This window comes from Abramis brama, assembly GCF_963993115.1.
Source record: "Abramis brama genome assembly, chromosome: 8".
In the NCBI taxonomy this organism is placed as follows: Eukaryota; Metazoa; Chordata; class Actinopteri; order Cypriniformes; family Leuciscidae; genus Abramis; species Abramis brama.
The window spans coordinates 7,418,526-7,441,909 of NC_139970.1; the positions used below are offsets into that span (position 1 = coordinate 7,418,526).

At 41.5% G+C, this 23,384-nt stretch overlaps 1 protein-coding gene across 2 annotated transcripts in view; it reads right to left on the bottom strand.

The window, feature by feature from the left end:
* usp37 (ubiquitin specific peptidase 37) overlaps window positions 1-23,384 on the bottom strand; it is a 35,813-nt gene that overhangs the window by 1,305 nt on the left and 11,124 nt on the right. For both annotated transcript variants that reach the window (XM_084123331.1, XM_084123330.1), the window contains exons 4-23: window positions 23,044-23,138; window positions 22,854-22,969; window positions 22,049-22,126; window positions 18,692-18,780; window positions 18,513-18,606; window positions 16,606-16,761; window positions 14,793-14,924; window positions 14,398-14,521; window positions 13,313-13,518; window positions 11,693-11,810; window positions 10,169-10,248; window positions 9,226-9,390; window positions 8,985-9,032; window positions 8,385-8,502; window positions 7,606-7,804; window positions 6,997-7,157; window positions 5,431-5,491; window positions 5,226-5,341; window positions 1,560-1,629; window positions 1,337-1,475 (exon numbers count right to left, since the gene is read on the bottom strand). In XM_084123331.1, coding sequence (XP_083979457.1) covers window positions 1,337-1,475; window positions 1,560-1,629; window positions 5,226-5,341; window positions 5,431-5,491; window positions 6,997-7,157; window positions 7,606-7,804; window positions 8,385-8,502; window positions 8,985-9,032; window positions 9,226-9,390; window positions 10,169-10,248; window positions 11,693-11,810; window positions 13,313-13,518; window positions 14,398-14,521; window positions 14,793-14,924; window positions 16,606-16,761; window positions 18,513-18,606; window positions 18,692-18,780; window positions 22,049-22,126; window positions 22,854-22,969; window positions 23,044-23,138 — 2,365 coding nt within the window. The remainder of the gene's footprint in view (window positions 1-1,336; window positions 1,476-1,559; window positions 1,630-5,225; window positions 5,342-5,430; window positions 5,492-6,996; window positions 7,158-7,605; window positions 7,805-8,384; window positions 8,503-8,984; window positions 9,033-9,225; window positions 9,391-10,168; window positions 10,249-11,692; window positions 11,811-13,312; window positions 13,519-14,397; window positions 14,522-14,792; window positions 14,925-16,605; window positions 16,762-18,512; window positions 18,607-18,691; window positions 18,781-22,048; window positions 22,127-22,853; window positions 22,970-23,043; window positions 23,139-23,384) is intronic.

Here is a 23,384-nt window from a genome sequence, read left to right on the forward strand (position 1 = left end):
TTTCTTAAACAAAACAAAAAACCTACTAATCATAGAATATTTTGAATACTTTGAAGAACCAGTGGCAGCTTAGCAAAAGTAAGTTAATGTCAAGCCCTGAAATGAAGCACTGGTCTTCCATAGCATCAGACATTTAGATCATGATCACCAGTTAAAGCCACACATGACCTCAATACCGTGGTCAAATGTAACTGTGTTTTCTATGGTATTTGTATGGAAAAACAGTAGCCTAAATACATTCAGTCTAAACTGCACAAATGCTACAGCTTAAAGGGACAGTTCACCCAAAAATGAAAATTATCCCACGGAAATTATTCCGACCGTCTGCTATTATAGTTATTATAGAAGCTAGTTATTATAGCAAATTAAGTTTTAAACATGGATATTTTTCTTACAAAAACGCATGGCCTCGCTCCAGAAGGCCTTCATTAACCCCCTGGAGTCATGGAGCACTTTTATCAAAATTTCGTCCTCAATTCACTGCCATGATAAAGCTTGGAAGAGCCAGGACATTTATAAATATAACTCTGACTGTATTCGTCTGAAAGAAGATTGTCATACACCGAGGATGGCTTGAGGGAGAGTAAATCATGGGCCAATTTTCATTTTTGGGTGGACTATCCATTTAAACACACAATACTGTAATTATATTCCAATACTCCTTTAATACATTCAATACATGCCTAAATGAATGAATATCCCACATTCCTGCCACAATACCGTGGTGCAGTTAGAGTTACTACAGTAAATCCATGGTAAATAAGTGTGATTTGTAGATTGAAGGCCTTCAGACTGTATCCTGTTTCTCCTGTCCGTCAGCGCCGTTTCGTCTGGCTTTAGTTTAAATCACCGAGACGTGCGTGTTGGGACTGATCGATCAGCGAGTAAACGCATGCTAGTTAGCTAGCGCTGCTCTGCCGTTTGAACTTTGAGCCGAGCGGATAAATGGGGTGTGTGACGCGGTTCAAATGAGTTTCATTCTGCTTTTGGCACATAAACAAACAACATTCATAAAGCTCTTTGAAAATTATATCGCGATAATTATCGTTATTCTATCATCCAGCCCTAGTTTAGTTAGGTTTTTTGGTTATTTTAGTACTAAAGTAAGCGAAAATCAGAAATGTCAGTGAAGTTGCTGAAATAAAACAAGTTCTTCAAGGAAAGAAATGATTTATGATTTTAGTTAATACATTTAATCTTAACTATTATAAGGCCACCAAGAGAATGCGAGTATTGCATACGTGTGGTTTCAGGCATTCCCACATTTTAGTATGAAAGTTATTGCCAGTTTGTTCACGCCAGCACAGGGTGTGTGTGTGTGACTGAAGACACTGACTTGTGCATGTAGAAGAAGATGTATCCGCTGCGGTCGCGGTCCCTCTGAACGGTGGACTCCTGCGTGCGCGAGACGTCCAGGTCGTTGTAGGTGAGCCACGACTGCTTCTTCATGTCGTACACGTCACTGATGTAATGCCCTACAGGAACACACACACACAGCATCCGGTCACACACACACACTCAGTCTGCAGTGCAGCAACACGAGGGTGAGCCTGCAGTACCTGACGAGGAGCTGCTGCCGATGTGGCTGACCACGCTGATGAGCCGGAACGAGTTGGGCAGCTCTCCAGTCTACAGGACAAACCACAGGCATTAACACTACACCACACACACACACCACACACACACAGAGCCACTCGGAGACCGGCAACATGCTTGGGTCACCTGACTCGCCTGTACTAGTCTCTTTTCTAACCCATTATAGCAGCATCAAGTGCCTTATAGCAGTTTAAACAGGACAACTTGAAGTTTCAATCTAGCTCATTTAAATCCACAATTGTACATTTAGTTTGTCTTTAGAAAGTTATACTTGGATATTCTAGATTTCCAGATGAAATCATCTACATGTAAAAATCCCTAAGCAAGTTATAGCCATTTATTTTTTGGCACTTTTCAGTGAAAAACTCCAACAAAAGTTCAGGAAGCAAATTGAAATATTGTTATATGATAATAGAACACTGAAGCCAAGTACACATATACATTATACATATATTTAATCTGAAATTGAAAAAACACACACACACACACACACATAGTGCAGCAAGTAGTGTAAACAACTGTAAAAAACTGTCTTGTGCAACAAAAATACAAACAGAGCAAATGATTTTCACAAACTATTAGTATTACGTATACGAAACGCGATTCCACTGGGACATTGTGTAGCGACTCGTTTAAAACAAATTTCAGTGCCTCATCCGATGTGTGAAGTAGTTTTATACTTGTCTTTGATTTGTGTTATGCTTTCTCAGAGAGTGCTCTCATGCAAATCTGTTATTTTGTGTTTGTTTTCATGCACTCACGCAAGTACTTTCACTTTGCGTCAGTTAAAATTTCCAAAGAAAGATGCTAATTGGTGGAGCAAAAGACCAAAACCTGTGTTTATTGTTTGAGTAGATGATGGTTTCAACCAATCTGGGTATGGGGGCAGGGGGGGGGGACTAAGCATCAACAATCGTTCCTGTTCGGCTCAGAGGAACAAACCACATGGGTTACTTTGACGAATCAATGCTGATCAAAACTTGACAATCACGTTCACAACGAGGCCTCTGAATGTCCAGCTGAGACAAACTATACCACTGAAAAGCAGAGAATCTCCTTTTACAAGACTTTTTAAAGCATCCCGATTGGTTTAGAGGTTCAAAAGTTATTAAAACATTTAAGAACAATAGTTATGTTTGGCTGCGGGCGGCGGTCTCGGTTTCGAAGGTTTTACAATTTCATCATTCACACTGGATCTTAAATGGGTGATTGTAGGGCTGTGACGGCATGGGATTTTTTTCTCACCACGGTGAAGAAGCAACAAATCTCGCGGTTTGGCAGTTTTCTATGTCTTTGCACACCAGAAGCGTGTCTGACGCGGCGCTGCTGCTGCTAGGTGACATATGATAAGCCTCTTTGGTGATATATTCGACATATGGGGAGAGAGTTGTGGAAGGCCTATGCTTCATGTTAAACATAAATATATAGCAGCAAAGACAGCGTCGGCAGTGTTGACGGCAAAATAGGCTACAGAATATTTCGCTCTGTATTGACAGGTGCAGTATTTGAAAATATTTAAATTGCATCTATAACTGCATTTATGTCAAAACCTAAACTTTCAAACATCAAAATGTAATTTATTAATATGTATTCATGTCAAAATGACAAACATCTTTTCCTATTCTATGTTGCCTGGAAACGCTTCCAACACGCTTGCATGTTGGGTGAAAAATAGGCGTCGGTTCTATTTCTAGCATGTTTTCCGCGCCCGAGACGCGCGTCACGGAGGCAGTGTGCAAGCTCTGACCTGTTAACATGGGAGCCGAAATAAAAACGGACACGCCACGAAGCCAGTGTGTCGCCGGCCGGCCTGAGGTAGGTGTGCTGCACCCAAGTCCGGCAAACGCCACAGGATGGTTAATTTTTCTAAGATGTGATCTTAAATTAGTGGTATTTCCTCACGAGATGGATACTTTTGTCCGACAAATACACGCATACTGCCTTGTCCAAATTCACCGGCTGCCCCTTAATTGCCTGCCTCAAAGCCAAAATGTGCCCAAATAGGTGATACAGTATTTGGCTTAGACACTAGATTCGTGGCTATATGTCATTCGGCTAGCGCCGTCAACTGTTATTGCCTATACCACATAAGAGAAGTATCACTACTTGCAATTAAAATCTAACTCCAACTGTTTACGTTATGCTTTTGTCTTTTATGCCTGTGTTTGTGTGTATTTAATTGAACATTATCTGTAAACATCACAAGTACTGAAACCTAGCAGTTAATTAATAATAATCAGACACACAAAAAATAAATCCTCCAAATGGTTAACCAGGGGGGCAGGGTTTCATATTATTTTGAAGTTTCCCCGGGCGCCGCCATTGGCTAACAAGCCTTCACCTGCTGTTAGCATCCCATTGACTCCCATTCATTTTGGCGTCACTTTGACAGCGAATAACTTCACATCTGAGGCGTTTAAAGACTCCATTTGTCCATTATTTATTTCTAAAGAAACACGAAAATGTATAAAAGGCTTCATTACCTTGTATCTTATGGCCCCGTAGAAGCAATTTTTGTAAAAGTAGGCTAACGATTGCGTCATAACCACGTGACTCTGTCGCACAGTAGAGAGATTACCGTATGGACAGGAGGAGAAGCTCGCAGGCGATCGGGGGGACGTGGAGGCAAAGTGACAAAGTAATTAATCAGAATACCTAGCAAAAGTTTCTCCTGCTCCAGCTCATGGACATCTCCTACTCACACTCTCCGTCTCTGCAAGTTTCTGAAAGGAATGATTCAGATTTCTCTTGGCACAGCTACTAGAAGACAGACGGGTTGCTCACGTCACATCTACGTCATCAAGCTCAGTTTGAGTCTGCGCAGTCGCTCAGCCATCAGGAAGTGAGAGCTTCTAATTGACTTCACTTTGTCTCCGTTGAAACCTATGGGGCCGCTGTGTCCAGTTTATATACTGTCTATGTGTTTAACGGACTGTCCCTTCCTTGCGCAGGAAGCGGATTTTTTTCTCCTGAAACCCTTGAACATGGGACTCGCGGAATACAGTAAATTATAAGCAAATATTAATGTGTTTCTAGTTCATATCACACACCATATGCACTCCTGTAACTTTCAGCAAAAAAAAAAAAAAAAGAAGTGCGGTGATGACCTCACATGTAGGCATCTCATTAACGCGATAACGTGATTGATCTGATTCGTTAATCATATCTGAAGAAACCATATAGTTTGTTGTGTTTATCAGTATTATCACTTGAAATACGTTCAATGCTTTTCTTTGTCTCAGTGTAGCTGACTTAGGTTCACCTTTTTGTTCTTTCTGTAAGATGTGAGCAAAGTCTAAAGTCCCTCTAGACAGACCGCAGTGGAACAAGATGTGTTTGTTAAAGCTGTACTTAAATATAAAGTGTGCAGAAAAGACATCTGGCTCGACCAAAGAGGAAGCAAAAGCAGTTTCTCCATGTTCTGTATTTGTATTAACATGAACAATTACAAAGTCTTTGACGAATCAATGCTGATCAAATCTTGATGACCCAATCATGTTCACAACTAGCCTCTGAATGTCCAACGGAGACAACCGACACCACTGAAAAGCGGGAATCTCCTCTTTACAGGACTTTTTAAAGCATGCCGACTGTATTACGGGTTCAGAAGTGATTAAGCACAGACGCACCTCAGCGTTCTTCTTGAGCTCTTCCGCTTCAGCCTCACTGTACTCCATATCCAGGCCGTCTTCATTGCCCGAGTCGTCATCGGAGCACAGCAGCTCGGGCAGGGAGTTATTGAACTCTACAACAGCACAAACACACACGTTCACACACACAAACACTCACAGTAAAACAGAAGTCATGTGAGGAAGAACATCACGTCATACTGACCTTGCAAGCTGAGCTCAGTGGCTCTCTTCAGATCATCATCTTCTCGCATCTCTCTCGCCTCCTGCGCAATTAACAGATAATATCCCCTCATTATACAGCAACTGTCCTCATGATCAGTTACAGCTGTGCTGACGTCAGACACCAGCAACACTGGACAGTTACAGCTGGTAAGAAGATTGTGCTGAAAAACTAACACTAAATATGTCCGAAAAAAACAAAACATCTCAGCCATGTTTTATTGAAGTTTCAAAGCATTTCCTTTATGCTTTTTCAGATATTCCCTTTCCTGTAGTGTGTAAGAAAGCTGTGTGAATGTAAAAGGTCAGAATAGATTCAAACATCAATTTAAGTGCAGATAAATAAAGTTGTCTCCTGAAAGAAAGAAGTGATTCTGAATTGAAATGAGTCGCTATACTAAATCTTGATTCTTTATTAAATGATGCTGCATAATTACCTCTAAAGTTCAGTTGTGATTCAGTTTATCAGCATATTCTACAAACATGCCGAAGACACAAATGTGATTGGAGAATTTAGCGAAACACTGACGCAAACAAACAGACCAGGTTTAAAATTCACAGGATCAAGAACTAAAATTCAAAAGCACAAATATCATTTAGGATTTAGTTTAATCAATTTTAATTCATTGTTTATTTTAATTACATTTTGTGAATTAAACCTTTCAGAAATATACTTTCTCTAAAAAAATATTTTAAATAAACTCATTAAACATGATAGTATTATGCAATAATTTAAGGCATTTCTCCTTTTATAGAACCTTTTTAAAGGGTTTTAGCGCTGTCAAATAAACATTATAATTTTGAATATTCGTAAAAAAAAAAAAAAAACTGGTGTTTTGGTGTGTCAATAGGCGCCGCGCGAGACATGATGGCGTAACGGACGCGGTGTGTTTTTGTTAGCTTATCCAGTTCAGCGCAGTGAGGCTGCGTCGCTAATGTGAAAATGGCGGGAAAAGCCCTACTGACGAAAACACACTCAGTTGGAGGCAAAAATCGTGCAACGACACACTTGACCAAACCTGCACATCAGTCAGAGCTGAGTGTGTGTGAGAGAGTGTGTGTGTGTGTTTTCATCAGCTGGAAACACTGTCAACAGAAAGCGCTCTGCACTCGCTCAGATCAAGCTGAGCGTCTGGTGTTTTTGATGATGAAGATGATGAAGATGATGTAGAGAGGAGAAGTGGAGTGTTTCTGAATGTGTGTTCATGTAGTTCATTACGCTGTGTGTTGAAGTGTGTTTTCTCAGGTCACTGATGCACACACACACTGTTTTATGCGCTATTGTAACCTAATTTTCCTTGCACACACATTAAGGATATTATATTTTATTGAAGAACAAATGTTTCTAAAGTTAATGCACTTTAAAAAGTGAATGTCATTTCATTTCAATAAAAGATGCGATGCTTGATTTGGTTTATATTTGCTTATTGCGCTAGAAATTGGAATTTAGCTTTTCAGCCATTTTGACAGCGCTAAAGAGTCATTCTCGGTTATCTTCCTCTGAAGGCGAGTGTGTGTGTGTGTGTGTGTGTGTGTGTGCGTCTCTCACGTGCTCCTGCAGGCTCTGGGCGAGCGCCGCCTGCAGCTCCTGCTCCTCGCGCTCCTGCTCCAGACTGAACTGCTGCACCCAGTCCAGCTCGCCCGGCGCACCCTCAGGCGTCTCGTTCTCCTTGTTCTCATCCATGGTCAGATCCAGAGACTCCAGAGCATCTACACACAACACAGCTCGTGCTCAGCGCTGAGGATATGCACACACTTCATGTGGTCATGAAGTCTACTGGCATGTCAAGTCACCTTTATTTATATAGCACTTTTTACAACACAGAGTTTCAAAGCAGCTTCACAGTGAAAATAATGCAACAGAGTTTGTTTCTAGAAGAAAATAGCATCACAGTCCAGCTGTATATATATATATATAGCCGCTCTGGAGAAAACATTGATGTCATCGTCTAGCTCAGTTCAGTTCTCATATAATGGTGTCAATGCAGGCAGATTAATAATATTGTTGCTGAACATTAAATTAAATGCCCCCAACTAAGCAAGACAAAAGCCAATGGTGACAAAAGGCGATAGTGGCAAAGAGCCCAAACTCCGCCAGTGCCAGAACAGAGGAAGCTCGAGTGTGAAAGCCTGATCTCTAGTGAAGGCGTGGGTTTACCGGCCGGCTGTCTCTCCGCCTCCAGCAGGTCCAGGTGCTGCGTGGGGTCGTGTCCCTCAGCGTCCCCGAAGCCCGTGTCAGGGCTGCTGGTGGGCTCGTCCTCGGGGACACTGGTGTCGTGCCGACTCAACTCCAGCACCGCCGCCAGCATCTCCTCGTCGTTGATGCCGTTAAACTCAGACTGCTCACTGTGCTGCGCCTGGGTAGATGTGGAGAGAGAGTCGGGCCGATTCATTTTGGCGAACATTTAATTTGAACAGGGGTGAAAAGTTCAGGGTCAGTAAGATTTTGACCAGACCAATCAGAGCAGAGTAGGCCAAACACATCAGACTGGGTCATGTGACCAATCAGAGCAGAGTAGACCAATCACATCAGACTGGCATTTTAAATAGATTGCAGCAATAAACATTTTATCAGAACCTCTAGTAACTTACATGTCATTTTGTTGTTTAGTTGTCTGTTCAGAATTGTGGGAAATTCATAAGTTCCATTTGTATATGCACAATATATATCAATATGCACAATACTTCATGAGGTCATGAGGTCATGAAGTCTACTGGCATGTCAAGTCAAGAATTAAATGTTTTGCAATAAGACTAAATGTGAATGATATCTAAGTTTTTTTTTCCTCTGTGGAATTGAAATAGGAATCGTTAAAACTGAAACGATATCCATGCCTCCTCGTGACATGACCGCTTCGTGGAGTGTAGTTTGTTGCATAAATGTTTGATTTGATTTGGACTGAGTCCAGCCCTAGCCTGCACCACTCTCCTCCTCACCTCGTCCGTCCTGTCGTCTTCTGGATGATGTCTGCGGCCGACTTTCCTGACCAGCTCCTCCTCACTGTCAGAGTCGCACAACACACTCCCCGAGCTCTCCGGCTTTACAGAACCTTTCCTGTGACACACACATTTACAGCACATGAGTGTGAACACACCAACACTAGGGCCGTCACGATTCCTGGATTAGAGTAGAGTACTCGATTAAAAAAACATCCTCGATTGCAATTTACTGGAAGTGGCGTGTTCAACTGAGGAGAATCCATGAACCGCATTATTACACCGTTTACTAAGGCTAAGCTTTATAACCATTTACAATCATAATATAGCAGTGCTATTGGGAACATCACAAAGGCTGCGATCAGTTCAAGAACCCAATGTGATTACTTACTTTGATACTTTATTTGAACCAATTATTATTGCTTATTATTTATCTGTATTTTAAGTCATTTTAAAGGCTGTTGTTCACTTGGATCTTTTTTATCACCACAATTTTTTATATGATTAATCGATGAAATACTCGATTACTACAATAATCGAGACTCAAGACTGAATATGACCTCAGCATGCACATCATCATCATGAGAGGGCCGCTCTCACCGTAGTGTCGAGGAGTTGACGGACTGTGACGTCTTCAGGGTCCTGGAGCTGAAACGAAACGAGCCGTTAGCGAGTGTGAGGGCGCTACGCTAAACATCAGACCACAGTAAACGACAGCTTTATTAAAGCTCAGATTAAAGCTTCCGTTTAGAATAGCTTTAGCTCTTTGAGTGCCTTGAAAGGCACCTGTAAATAACAGGTATTATTATAGTTATGATCGTGAGTGCAGGTGTGTGCTCACAGGGCGGCCTGCGCGCTCCAGCCGAGGCTGAGGGGGGGGCGCGTGGCGTCGGTGCAGTGGGACAGCAGCGTCAGGTGTTTGGGGATCAGCACCTGCTGGCCCAGCTTACTGTTCACAGACAGCTGAGTGTTGTAGCTGTAGCGCTTCAGGTGGAGGATCAGCACCCTGCAGACACACACACATCAGGGCTCGTACACACACACATCAGGGCTCCTATACACACACATCAGGGCTCCTACACACACACACACACACACACACACATCAGGGCTCCTACACACACACACACACACACATCAGGGCTCCTACACACACACACACATCAGGGCTCCTACACACACACACATCAGGGCTCCTACACACACACATCAGGGCTCCTCAAGCAATATGATCAGAGATCTCACTAATCAAACAATATATTATCTTTCAAATTCTAAAAAAGGTAAATAGATAAATAAATAAACTAATAAAGTAAAGTGGTAATAATAAAGTGCAGCACATGCAATAACTGCGGAAACTTTAATCATTGAAAGGATACTATGACAGAGATATCGCTTTCTTTTTAATTGAACTGATTTCCCCCCCATGAGTATATGACTGACCTGAAGAATGAAAGCTGTATCATATACTTGGATATTGATATGAGTAATATCACACTCATAGCCATGCGAAATGGCTCTATATCTGTATCAGACGGGCTCTAGCATTCATTTTTGTTTTATCGATAAAATTAAACACTAATTTCGCATATATTGTCAGTCTTTCAATAATTCAAGTGATTTTCAAGTACCTTTTCATAAATATGTCTGTTTTCAAGGGTTTTCCAGGACTTACATTTCAACTTCAAGCACTTTAAGTAGCTTGTATGAACCCTGTCAAATGTGTGTTTTCAATAGACCCACAATTCAAAGCTGCTAAAGTACACGTGTGTGTTAATCCCAACCTGGGAAGCCGGCTAAATTTGTGAGAGACGGTCGCTGCTTTTCCACTGCATTTTTCACAGGAATACTCGATCTCCTCCATCTAGAAACACAAAGTCAGAAGGTGATGAGAATTAACCTTGATCAAACTAACAAATTAACCTCGCACTGACTGTCAGTCACAAGCATTGCTTTTACAGGCGTTATAAAGCATCAGGGAAAAATAAAACCTCAAAACTGCTTTATAAAGCCAGACAAGATTTCAGGAAAAACATTCAGAAGAAGTGACAAAAAAAGGGTTAAACGAATTGATGGACTTAAAGGGGTCATCAGATGCAAAATTCACTTTTACATGGTGTTTGCATATGAATGTGTCTTTGCAGTGTGTGGACAACCACCATACAGTGAAGAAAATCCATTCACTCCTTTTTTTTAATCCTCAAAAAGTCTAAACACTCAATAATTTGGATTTTCTGAGCACTATAATGCTCATGCTCCGCCCACAAGCACTGATGGACTGACCCGTATTAGCATATTTCTGCCCTCAGCCAATCAACAGGGGTTGGGGTGAGCAGTTGCTCATTATCATTTAAAGAGACATGCACCGAAACGGGTCGCTGTGAACAGAGCTGTTTTTGAGGAGGTTAAAGGGTGTTTTACACAACCATTGTGGAATTTTAACCAAAGTATATTACAAACTTTACATGAACACCCTAAAGTGTCACACCAACTTGTGGACAATGGGCATCCGATGACCCCTTTAACAGTTGTTTAGAGTCAGGAATGTTTGGAACGAAAATTTCAGTCTGATTTCTGCATTAGATTTGTCGGTCAGACAGAATAAAAGTGCAAATTGTCTTTCTGCCAGTACGTCTCATTTATAAAAAGAGAAAAAAGAAAGAAAACTAGTAGAGCAGTAAGTTACCCTGCTACACAAAGTAGCACTGCGCAATTTTACGTTTGTTTCATGAAAAAAAAAAAGGCGAGCAGTATTTACATGCTTTCAAAGAGCCATTCATTTTTTTTTATTCATGGTGATGTTTATGAAACAAAACTGAATACAAGAGCACAGAGAATAGAGAGCCAGTGCTGGACTCTTCTCTGCTAAACTGATTCGGGTTCAGGACGCAAGAATCGATCATGTGATCTCATGTAGTGACGACAGACGCCGTGTCTGTAGCGCTTCACAACGTCCTGGACTAGCATGCCTAATTTTCCGGTCCTCCATGACGGGCTCAGTCCCATCACACAGGAGCACAGACGCGCTTCCTTACACCGCTAAACTAAAGAGAGACGAGGGTACTGGTGCTGCTAGGGGGAGTTAGCATTGAAGGAGACACAATCATAACAGAGCAAAAAGATGTGCTGGCGAACGTGTAGTCTGACGCTTTTCTTGCCCATGAAACAAGAATTTAGGAATCAAATTAGCATAATTTGACTGCTCTGGGCATGTGACCAAAAGCACATGCCGTACTGGTCAGTCTCGTGCGAACAGGCCTTTAATGTCTGGCTCGTTCACATTCGCCAGCGGCTGAGATGAGGCTCACCCTGAAGAAGAGGTCCAGAGAGTCCTGTATGGACCTCATCGGGAGCGTTTTCTTGCGTCGAGGAAGATCGATGGACAGATCGTTGAACTGCTCCCGCTTCGTCACCACTTCTCCACAGCTGCGCACCGAGGGGAGACACCAGAGTCAGTCATGATTTAACAATACCAGCAGCGATGGCTATAGTCACGCAATCAACAGGGTTTACATTTAAAAATAATTATGATTACACTCAATTCAAAACATTGTTTACAATAATTTAACAATTTTCTTCAATCCAATCAATATACAAAATCAGACATGTATACCAATAGGAACAACAGTAATAACAACATTTACATAGAATCAAGTCTCAATTTAAAATGTCAGAAATTCTAAACAATTTTCCAGAAGAAACCTTTTAAAAATGTCCATTAATATATTTCCTGAATAACAACGTTGTCTAATATTAAAAAAAGGACATTCTATTAAAATAATAATAACAAAAAATAATAATAAAGCGAGTTATTAAGCATCCGAGTCAACTCATGGCCTCTCGTGGGTGAGTGCGGTCGGGGCTGGGCAAAAAAATAGATTTGATTAATCGTTTTTTAAAATGTGGTTGATTCAAAATCGATTCTCAAAGGCCATGAACTGATTTTTTTTCCATATTTATTCATCCATCACCCAAACGCCAGTATTAGTTTCCCTCCAGTGTTCATAGGCTTGTATGTTACAGCTAATGCTGTGAGATCTTATGTGTGTTTTATCTTAAACATAAGATAAGCTGATCCTGTTTGATCAAGGCGTCTGTTCTCACTCGTCCAGTTTTCAGCATCAATTGTTAACTTGCATCAAAATCCTGTCTATTCATTGTATGCCTTTGAAATATAGAGTTGCGTTCTGTTAATGTACCCGAGTGCACCTAAAATAAAGAGTTTAATATACAGGTCTGTGGCTATTCATTTATTTTTATTAATTAACCACTTGCAAACTTATGTTCACTGTTCTTTTTTATAAATGTAGGATTTGTATTAAATCTATATTCATGAGTCGAATCGGGAATCGAAAAAGGAATTGAGAGATAGTTTTATTTAATGCCATGTCAGCATCTAAGGCTATTTTCACTGCAAAAATGCAATTCCAATATAAATACAACAAAACCAAGTAAACAAACACAAGTCATATTATATATATTTTCAAATTAACATGATAAAAAAAATCCAAAACCTTTTCAGGCATAATCTTACTAAAGTCCTTAAGTGAAATAACTTCATAAAAGAGCATTCGACTCGTATTAAACCCAGGACAGTCCAATAAAGTGTGTTTTCCAGAGAGAGGAATCTTACAGACATGCATAGAGTTGGTCTTCATCTTTAAGAGCTTGTGTGCCCTACACGGCATCTGCTGAACACCACTGGATCAGATCTAGCTTTAAGAGCCATTAAAAGTCTGTGTGAAATTTCTGGATGAATTTCATATAGCGTATTATTCTTGCACGCGTCCCACTCCTCCTGCCACTATCCAATATATACCGATTAATCATGGGTCTGATATCTGAGGGAGGAATTTGACATCCACGAACTGAGAGCCTGTGAACGGACACTGAATCGACGCCGATCTCCAGGTGCTTGATGAGCTCACCTCTTGCACGTGATGGTGTGCTGCACCTCGAACTCCATGTTGACGGTGACGGGGCAGGTGTAGACGCGCGAGGGGTCCGCCTCCTCCGCCAGCCGCGCGCTCTGAGGCTCGTCCCAGGCCCACGGCTCGCTCTTGCAGCTCTTGTTGATCTTCTCCACGTCCTCCTTCAGCTGGTCCAGACACTGGCTCAGGAACTCATGGGCATCCTGGGAAAAAACACACCATTGGCACTCGCGTCATATGAACATCACGTACCCGCTCACACCAAGAACGAGAACTTTATTAACATCCACACTAAGTCTAAATAAAAATGTAATATTCGTTGAATAAAAACAAAACCAAAAAAATGCACATTCGAATGCTAAAACTGCACATTTTTGGTGTGTCGAGGCGCGCGAGACATGATGTAGACATTATCACACAAAAGGTCTCTTACATAGTTTTGAGCCATTGCTTTAGCAAAGTATCTGTCAAACGCACTAAAATCTAATATGGCTTTGTGCTCTCATCAAACCGCATAAGACTGACTCGAGTATGTGATGCTCTTTCCTCACGGGATCAGCTGGTGACCCGGTGTTTCCCACGTCTCAGAGCGGCTCGGTTCACAGTACGTGAACGCAGTGAACCTCATCTCTGCGTGTGTGTGAGCTCATCGGGCATTAGCGCCACCAGTTACGCATTATTTCCTCATTTGCATAATTTCCTACATTTTTGTGGGAAGAGGATTACAGCGTTTTACTAGATTTGCAACGAGACGTGTTTGTAAACCCATTTTTCACAGAAACGGTAGTTTTCCGCCAAAATAAAAGCTCTTCCAAGTGTAGAAATTAGGACAAAAGTATTGTAAATGTGGCTTTCTAAAACACCAGTGTCAGTGTAATGTAGACGGAGACACTGCATCAACAAGAAAAAAGGGTCAAGTCCACTTTAAAGTTCAGGTTCATGTCAATTCACTGCCTTTTTTAAATTTTCACACACAGAACATGGATATATTAGATTATTATTATACATATATATTTAGGTTAGCATATCACCCTTGGTGTGAACGGGCCTGAGCTCAAGACAGGAAGCTGTGAATGTCTTACGTTCTGCATGTACCCAGAGAAGCGCTCGGCTGTGGAGGAGATGGCGCTCTTCACCCGCCGGAGAAGATCCTTCTTCACTTCTGGAGGAGAGACGTCTTTCTTCGCCAGCAGATGAGCAAAGCGCCTTCATGCGGAGACAACAGCCAATCATCAACAGGCTCGTTAGACAGCGTTTAAACTGTTTTCAGTTTTTAGTAGGGCTGCACGATTAATCGCAATTTACATGCAATCACACTTAAACCAAGTTGGCTTATCGTGATTTTGAAAATCGCAAATGTCCTTTGCCAAATCGTGTGCGGTTTCAGTGCGATTAATCGTGCAACCCTGTTTCTAAGTGAATTTTTAGGATTGTGTGACATGAGTTGTTAATTTAGTGGTGAAAGCCCCAGCCGTACTTGAGGAGGGCGTTGACGGGGACCCTCTTCCACGGGATGCCCTGCTTCAGCAGGTCGCTGGAGAACGAGGGCAGGCTGAAGAGGGACTGCAGGATGGCGTTCATATAGCAGGTGTTCCCGAGGTTGGAGAATCTGCAGGAGAAGCGAACAACAGGCATGTGATGAGCTAGAGACAAGCGTCAGCCGGCCAATCAGAGCACTCTCGGCTTCTCTGCAGGACTCGGACAGACAGACTGCAGTAATGTGTGAGAAAAATAATGCTTCTCAAAAGAATCAAAAGCATGCTAACCTGTTCGATTACACCAAATAGACTAAAGAAACTCTTGTTAACGACAGATTTATAAACTACTGTTAATACAAATGCAATAAAAGTTAAGCATTCATTTGATTACCACCATTTTTTTTTATAAAAAAAAAAAGAAATTGCATTAATTCATAAAACAATCCAGGACAAAAAAAATAATATAAAAAAAGAAAATATAAGAAATGCATAACAATCCCAAAAATAGCTGCTAAACTTTAAGTGCCACATTAATAAAACGCTCCTCTATAGGAGGTAACAAGCGTTATACGAGTAACAAGTTGACGGTCACTGAACGGTTTTTCTGAGGTAAATGTGACATTGTTCTCAAGCTGTTTTAATGACGTCTTTCCGTGGTTGAAAAACATCTGAGATGTGATGTCCAACATTCCTTCTGATGTTCGATCATGCTAATTTCAAGATATACCTAGTAGAAGTGGAAGAGATTATCGGTTCACGAGCGCTTGAACATACAGCGATCGGTCATGCCATATTAAACACCGGCACAAACACACTTATCGTTTGCATTTCACTTTAAAACAAACAGAATTTGAAAGGTGAGACTGTTCATTATAAGTAACAAAGCTTATTGCGATTAATGGATCAGAAAACAGCGTAGACTAAAAGACCTTGAGAATAAGAAGTATCGTATCAAGTATCGTATTATTTGCGATAATATCGTGATTGTTGTTTTAATGATGTGTGATCTGACATCGAGTATGTCCCTCACTTTATAAAAACACACCTAGAGACGCATACACTTCGTTATATAGTTAGTAAAATGCATTTATAATGCCCCCAATATTCAATATAAGGGGCAAAAATACCTCTTTTATATTTATATAGTTTAATATAGTTAATATCACACGAAGAGTGCAGTTTTTTCTCCAAATATCAGCATGATTACAAAAGTGACAATGATTTTATACATTTCAATAAATACGTAGTTAAAATTAAGTGATAAATTAATAGAGATATTTTGTCAATATCGCACACCCCGGGAATGAATTAAAAACAGTATTTGTTGGCGCTAACGTTAGCGTCACACAGATGACACGTTTGCCTGTCGCAGCTCATCCACGCTGTGCACGAAAGACTCTGGCCTTCTGCACTTCCGCTCGGGTGTTCATTCTGACACAAAGAAGATCTGTGTCGTTTTCGATCTCTCTCTCACGCCGGCACAACTGGAGCCAGCGTTTATATTAGCATGTGTGCCGTCAGCACTGGTGTTTTGGTGCTCAAACTCAGAGTGAAATGTTTTTTTGTTTTTTTTTCTCAATTCATGTTATAACGTCAACACAAGAAATGATGTGCTGGGCTGCTCTCCACAGAACACACAGGTAAAACGGCATCACACGCACATTATTAAACTAACATGTTCATTGATATGGTGATCCAGTGGAATCTCAGCAAAATATCAATATTTTTGGCACAAGTAAGCTGGAAACAGGCAGTTGTGGGGAAGCAGCAGACTGAGCTGCACTGGCGGGTCGGCGGGTCTCGGACACTCACCCTTGCAGCGGCGGCTGAGGCTGAGCCAGAGCCGAGGGTCTTGGCTTGTTCCAGCCACCGTAGTCCAGCGTGGGGCGCACCTTCTTAAAGGGAGTGGAGTGATTGGGTAACATTAGGCTTCTTTTGGCCGACGGACACTGGCCTGTGCTGCTGGGCCTGACAATGAAGATTTAGGAGCACAGGGTCAGATCTCATAACATTCAGCAGGTCATGCACTGATTTTAGCCTCAAAACCTGAGAAATCAACAGTTCTTGGCTCGAGTTACACATTACTGACGTAAAGACTTGATGAACTGATGAACTGTAACGACTAACGGGCTGGTGTTTGTGACCTGGCCTCCGCTAGTCATTCTGTATGAACTTTGATCAAATGTACGTTATGGCTGTGATGCTGTAGATCAGTGCCCATGTTTAGAAAGTGCACAGTAGGGCTGGCAAATAAAAATTTGAATATTCGTCGAATATAAAAAAAAAACCCTGCACATTCGAATTTTTGTTGCATCAAGAGGCGCGCGAGACATGACGTAACGGACGCGTTTTTTTGTTAGCAGTGAGGCTGCGATCCTTTAAAAATGGTGGGAAAAGCCCTGATGACGAAAACACACTCAGTTGGAGGCAAAAATCGTGCAACGACACACTTGACCAAACCTGCACATCGGTCAGAGCTGAGTGAGTGTGTGTGTGTGTGTGTGTGTGTGTGTGTGTGTGTGTGTGTGTGTGTGTGTGTGTGTGTGTGTGTGTGTGTGTGTGTGTGTGTGTGTGTGAGAGAGAGAGAGAGAGAGAGAGAGAGAGAGAGAGAGAGAGAGAGAGAGAGTGTGTGTGTGTGTGTGTGAGTGAGAGAGAGAGAGTGAGAGAGAGAGAGAGAGAGAGAGAGAGAGAGAGAGAGAGAGAGAGAGAGAGAGAGAGAGTGTGTGTGTGTGTGTGTGTGTCTGTGTGTGTGTGTGTGTGTGTGTCTGTGAGTGTGTGTTGTCATCAGCTGGAAACACTGTCGACAGAAAGCGCTCCGCACTCAATCAGATCAAGCTGAGCATCTGGTGTTTTTGGATGATGAAGATGATGATGATGAAGATGTAGATGAAGATGAAGAAGATGTAGATGTAGAGAGGAGAAGTGGAGTCTTTCTGAATGTGTGTTCATGTAGTTCATTACGCTGTGTGTTGAAGTGTGTTTTCTCATGTCACTGATGCACACACACTGTTTTATGCGCTATTGTCAGCTCTAATTTTCCTTGCACGCACATTAAGGATATTATATTTTATTATGTTTCTAAAGTTAATGCACTTTAAAAAGTGAATGTCATTTCTTTTCAATAAAAGATGCGATGTTTGATTTGGTTTATATTTGTTTATTGCGCTCGCATGCGTCCTCTTGAGGACATAGGAGACAACACGGCACTTTAATCCTCTAACTTTAAAGATACTGTACCTGATATTTTTATTTTACTGATATTCTATTTGACTAAAATGGTTTAAACCCCAAATAATATATTTTAAAAACAATCATCTGTGGAAAAAAAAACAGGCTTTCCAAGCTCGTTCCAGGGACGGAAAGTCTCGGCCAATCACATGCTCATGTTGCGCATATTGAACTCAGGGACAAAAATGATCAAATGAGCGAGAACACCATGAATCCATTTCCCAAACCGTGTTGTTGTCTTATCCTGATTCACTACAGTACGCCTGTAATAAGTGTTTATATTCAGACTATTTTAGACTGGTTCAGGTCGCACCACATGCGCTCTGTTTATTAACCGCTTGAGCGCCAAGAGTTACAGACCGCAGCTTCAAATATTGCCTTCACAGTTCAAATATATTTAGAATTTTGCTAATATTTAAGAAATAAATTCTAATGTTTTCAGCCATTTTGCCAGCGCTAGTGCACAGCCTGCCGAGTCACGGGCTCTTTACCTGTCCAGGAACGAGTGGGTTTGTGTGTAGTCTTTACTCCCTGATCGGCTCCCATAAAAGGATGTTGGCTGAAGAGGAGCAGGAGTGTGTGGAGCTGAGGAAACAAAGCAAGGATTATGCGTGATGAACCCGGTTGAGGAGCCGTCACAGCAGACACACCGTGAGTGTGAGGCACTAACCCGACGCTCGGTTCTCCTCGGACTGCTTGAGCTTCTCTTTGCAGCTGAGCAGGAACTTCCTGGACGCGTCTGTGATGGCCTTATTGTTGCTGAAAACCAGAGAAACAAAGTTTACTCTCATTTAAGTACTAAAGTTTTAAAAGATTTTTAATGTTTAAAGTTCACCAAGTCTGCATTTGATCAAAAATACAGCAAAAAGAAGTATCCTAGCTAATGTAAATCTCAAGCATTATTAAAGACTCAGTATTCTGTACACACACCCTAGTTTGGGAACCACTGCTTTAATGCTATCCTGCAGTGTGTGATGTGCTACGATTATCAAGTCTTGCAGTGTGTGATGTGCTACGATTATCAAGTCTTGCAGTGTGTGATGTGCTACGATTATCAAGTCTTGCAGTGTGTGATGTGCTACGATTATCAAGTCTTGCAGTGTGTGATGTGCTACGATTATCAAATCTTGCAGTGTGTGATGTGCTACGATTATCGAGTCTTGCAGTGTGTGATGTGCTACGATTATCAAATCTTGCAGTGTGTGATGTGCTACGATTATCGAGTCTTGCAGTGTGTGATGTGCTACGATTATCAAGTCTTGCAGTGTGTGATGTGCTACGATTATCAAATCTTGCAGTGTGTGATGTGCTACGATTATCAAATCTTGCAGTGTGTGATGTGCTACGATTATCGAGTCTTGCAGTGTGTGATGTGCTACGATTATCAAATCTTGCAGTGTGTGATGTGCTACGATTATCAAATCTTGCAGTGTGTGATGTGCTACGATTATCAAGTCTTGCAGTGTGTGATGTGCTACGTTTATCAAGTCTTGCAGTGTGTGATGTGCTACGATTATCAAGTCTTGCAGTGTGTGATGTGCTACGATTATCAAGTCTTGCAGTGTGTGATGTGCTACGATTATCAAGTCTTGCAGTGTGTGATGTGCTACGATTATCAAATCTTGCAGTGTGTGATGTGCTACGTTTATCAAGTCGATTATCAAGTCTTGCAGTGTGTGATGTGCTACGATTATCAAGTCTTGCAGTGTGTGATGTGCTACGATTATCAAGTCTTGCAGTGTGTGATGTGCTACGATTATCAAGTCTTGCAGTGTGTGATGTGCTACGATTATCAAGTCTTGCAGTGTGTGATGTGCTACGATTATCAAGTCTTGCAGTGTGTGATGTGCTACGTTTATCAAGTCTTGCAGTGTGTGATGTGCTACGATTATCAAGTCGATTATCAAGTCTTGCAGTGTGTGATGTACTACGATTATCAAGTCTTGCAGTGTGTGATGTGCTACGATTATCAAGTCTTGCAGTGTGTGATGTGCTACGATTATCAAGTCTTGCAGTGTGTGATGTGCTACGATTATCAAATCTTGCAGTGTGTGATGTGCTACGATTATCAAATCTTGCAGTGTGTGATGTGCTACGATTATCAAGTCTTGCAGTGTGTGATGTGCTACGTTTATCAAGTCTTGCAGTGTGTGATGTGCTACGATTATCAAGTCTTGCAGTGTGTGATGTGCTACGATTATCAAGTCTTGCAGTGTGATGTGCTACGATTATCAAGTCTTGCAGTGTGTGATGTGCTACGATTATCAAATCTTGCAGTGTGTGATGTGCTACGATTATCAAGTCTTGCAGTGTGTGATGTGCTACAATTATCAAGTCTTGCAGTGTGTGATGTGCTACGTTTATCAAGTCGATTATCAAGTCTTGCAGTGTGTGATGTGCTACGTTTATCAAGTCGATTATCAAGTCTTGCAGTGTGTGATGTGCTACGATTATCAAGTCTTGCAGTGTGTGATGTGCTACGTTTATCAAGTCTTGCAGTGTGTGATGTACTACGATTATCAAGTCTTGCAGTGTGTGATGTGCTACGTTTATCAAGTCTTGCAGTGTGTGATGTGCTACGATTATCAAGTCTTGCAGTGTGTGATGTGCTACGATTATCAAGTCTTGCAGTGTGTGATGTGCTACGATTATCAAGTCTTGCAGTGTGTGATGTGCTACGATTATCAAATCTTGCAGTGTGTGATGTGCTACGATTATCAAATCTTGCAGTGTGTGATGTGCTACGATTATCAAGTCTTGCAGTGTGTGATGTGCTACGTTTATCAAGTCTTGCAGTGTGTGATGTGCTACGTTTATCAAGTCGATTATCAAGTCTTGCAGTGTGTGATGTGCTACGTTTATCAAGTCGATTATCAAGTCTTGCAGTGTGTGATGTGCTACGATTATCAAGTCTTGCAGTGTGTGAGTGTGTGATGTGCTACGTTTATCAAGTCTTGCAGTGTGTGATGTACTACGATTATCAAGTCTTGCAGTGTGTGATGTGCTACGTTTATCAAGTCTTGCAGTGTGTGATGTGCTACGATTATCAAGTCTTGCAGTGTGTGATGTGCTACGATTATCAAGTCTTGCAGTGTGTGATGTGCTACGATTATCAAGTCTTGCAGTGTGTGATGTGCTACGATTATCAAATCTTGCAGTGTGTGATGTGCTACGATTATCAAATCTTGCAGTGTGTGATGTGCTACGATTATCAAGTCTTGCAGTGTGTGATGTGCTACGTTTATCAAGTCTTGCAGTGTGTGATGTGCTACGTTTATCAAGTCGATTATCAAGTCTTGCAGTGTGTGATGTGCTACGATTATCAAGTCTTGCAGTGTGTGATGTGCTACGTTTATCAAGTCGATTATCAAGTCTTGCAGTGTGTGATGTACTACGATTATCAAGTCTTGCAGTGTGTGATGTGCTACGTTTATCAAGTCTTGCAGTGTGTGATGTACTACGATTATCAAGTCTTGCAGTGTGTGATGTGCTACGTTTATCAAGTCTTGCAGTGTGTGATGTGCTACGATTATCAAGTCTTGCAGCGTGTGATGTGCTACGATTATCAAGTCTTGCAGCGTGTGATGTGCTACGATTATCAAGTCTTGCAGCGTGTGATGTGCTACGATTATCAAGTCTTGCAGTGTGTGATGTGCTACGATTATCAAGTCTTGCAGTGTGTGATGTGCTACGATTATCAAGTCTTGCAGTGTGTGATGTGCTACGATTATCAAGTCTTGCAGCGTGTGATGTGCTACGATTATCAAGTCTTGCAGCGTGTGATGTGCTACGATTATCAAGTCTTGCAGCGTGTGATGTGCTACGATTATCAAGTCTTGCAGCGTGTGATGTGCTACGATTATCAAGTCTTGCAGCGTGTGCATGTTTGAGATTTGAGAGAAGACAATCTGTAAAGATTCTCCTGGATGCAGCCAGATTTCATAAGCTTTACTAACCCCTAAACTTCTGCACAGCAGTGTCAAAATGATTGAAGTTCACACACACACACACACACACACACACACACCTAGAAGAGTCGTTCTCTTTGGGATAGTCCTCGGCCAGATCTCCATCAGAGTTCATCATCCTCTTCCTCTTCTCACTCCTACAGGACAGCAGTTTCTTTTAGCAGAGCTCAAGGCTATCAATATGCTTTTCAAAATAACAAAAGCTAAAGTAAACTCTGAATCAACAAGCACCAATGCAAATATCTTCTAAATGTCATAATCATGTGTTAACAAACAAGTATTCATTATTACCTCATTGATTCTGTCTTTAATTATTAAATTGTTTAAATTAACACATTTTTAAGCTGTGTGATTTTGTATATGTACATTTCTAAGACAGTCACCTCTGATAACATCACTCTAAACTGTATGTGGACTCATGCACTTTCTGTAAAGCTGTGTATTGTGGAGAGCGCTGTACAAATAAACGTGAACTGAATTGAAAAAGTGAAACACGCTTTCTAGAGACCCTGAACCCTGTGTGAAGCATTGCGGGGGTAAATGTGCGCACCTGCAGCCGAAAACAGAAAACACCGTCTAAACATTTTAATAACTTATCGTAGTCTCATTCAGCTTTATTTCACAACACATTCATAATCATTACTTTTACCGGTGCGCTGTGGCAAGCTCTTGAGTTTGTGCGCTGACTAGGCTATATGTATTTTATACAGGCAATTAAAGTAATTATTATGATTTATGGTTTGTTAATATAAATATAAACGTTAAATGAACTACTAGTCGACTAGACACATCTTTGGTCGAGGGCGGCCCTACTAGAGACACTGTGCTCAAACCTAAAGGCATCGCGAATGCGACTGTGCGCACCTGTTCTCGGAGAGCCCGTTCCGGCCCGGTGTGGCTGTGACCCGGCTGGGGCTCGCGAGGGGCTTCCGGGGCGTGCTGTCCTCTCTGCTGTCCAGACTGGGACGCCTCGGGGGGGTCTGCAAGAAACAACAGCTTTGAGTTGAAGAGTTCAGAGCTGAAGAGTATTTGTGGGCTTGTGATGCTGCGCTACCTGTTTATCTGACGGAGAAAGACCAGAGTCGTTCTGTGCCGCGCGATTCCCGAGAACTAACCCAAAACTAGCACTTCCCTGGTTCGTCTTCAGCACTGAATGAAGGAGGAACACGACAAACACACATTAACATGACTTGCTAAGTAATACTTGACAGTCGGGCTGTGCAACGATTAATCGCATCCAAAATAAAGAAAAGTTTGTGTTTACATAATGTGTGTGTACTGTGTCATTTGTTTTGTTTTTTATATATAAATACACACACATGCATGTATATATTTAAGGAAAATGTGTTTATAAATAAAATATCATTATTAATCATTGCACAGCCCTAATATATA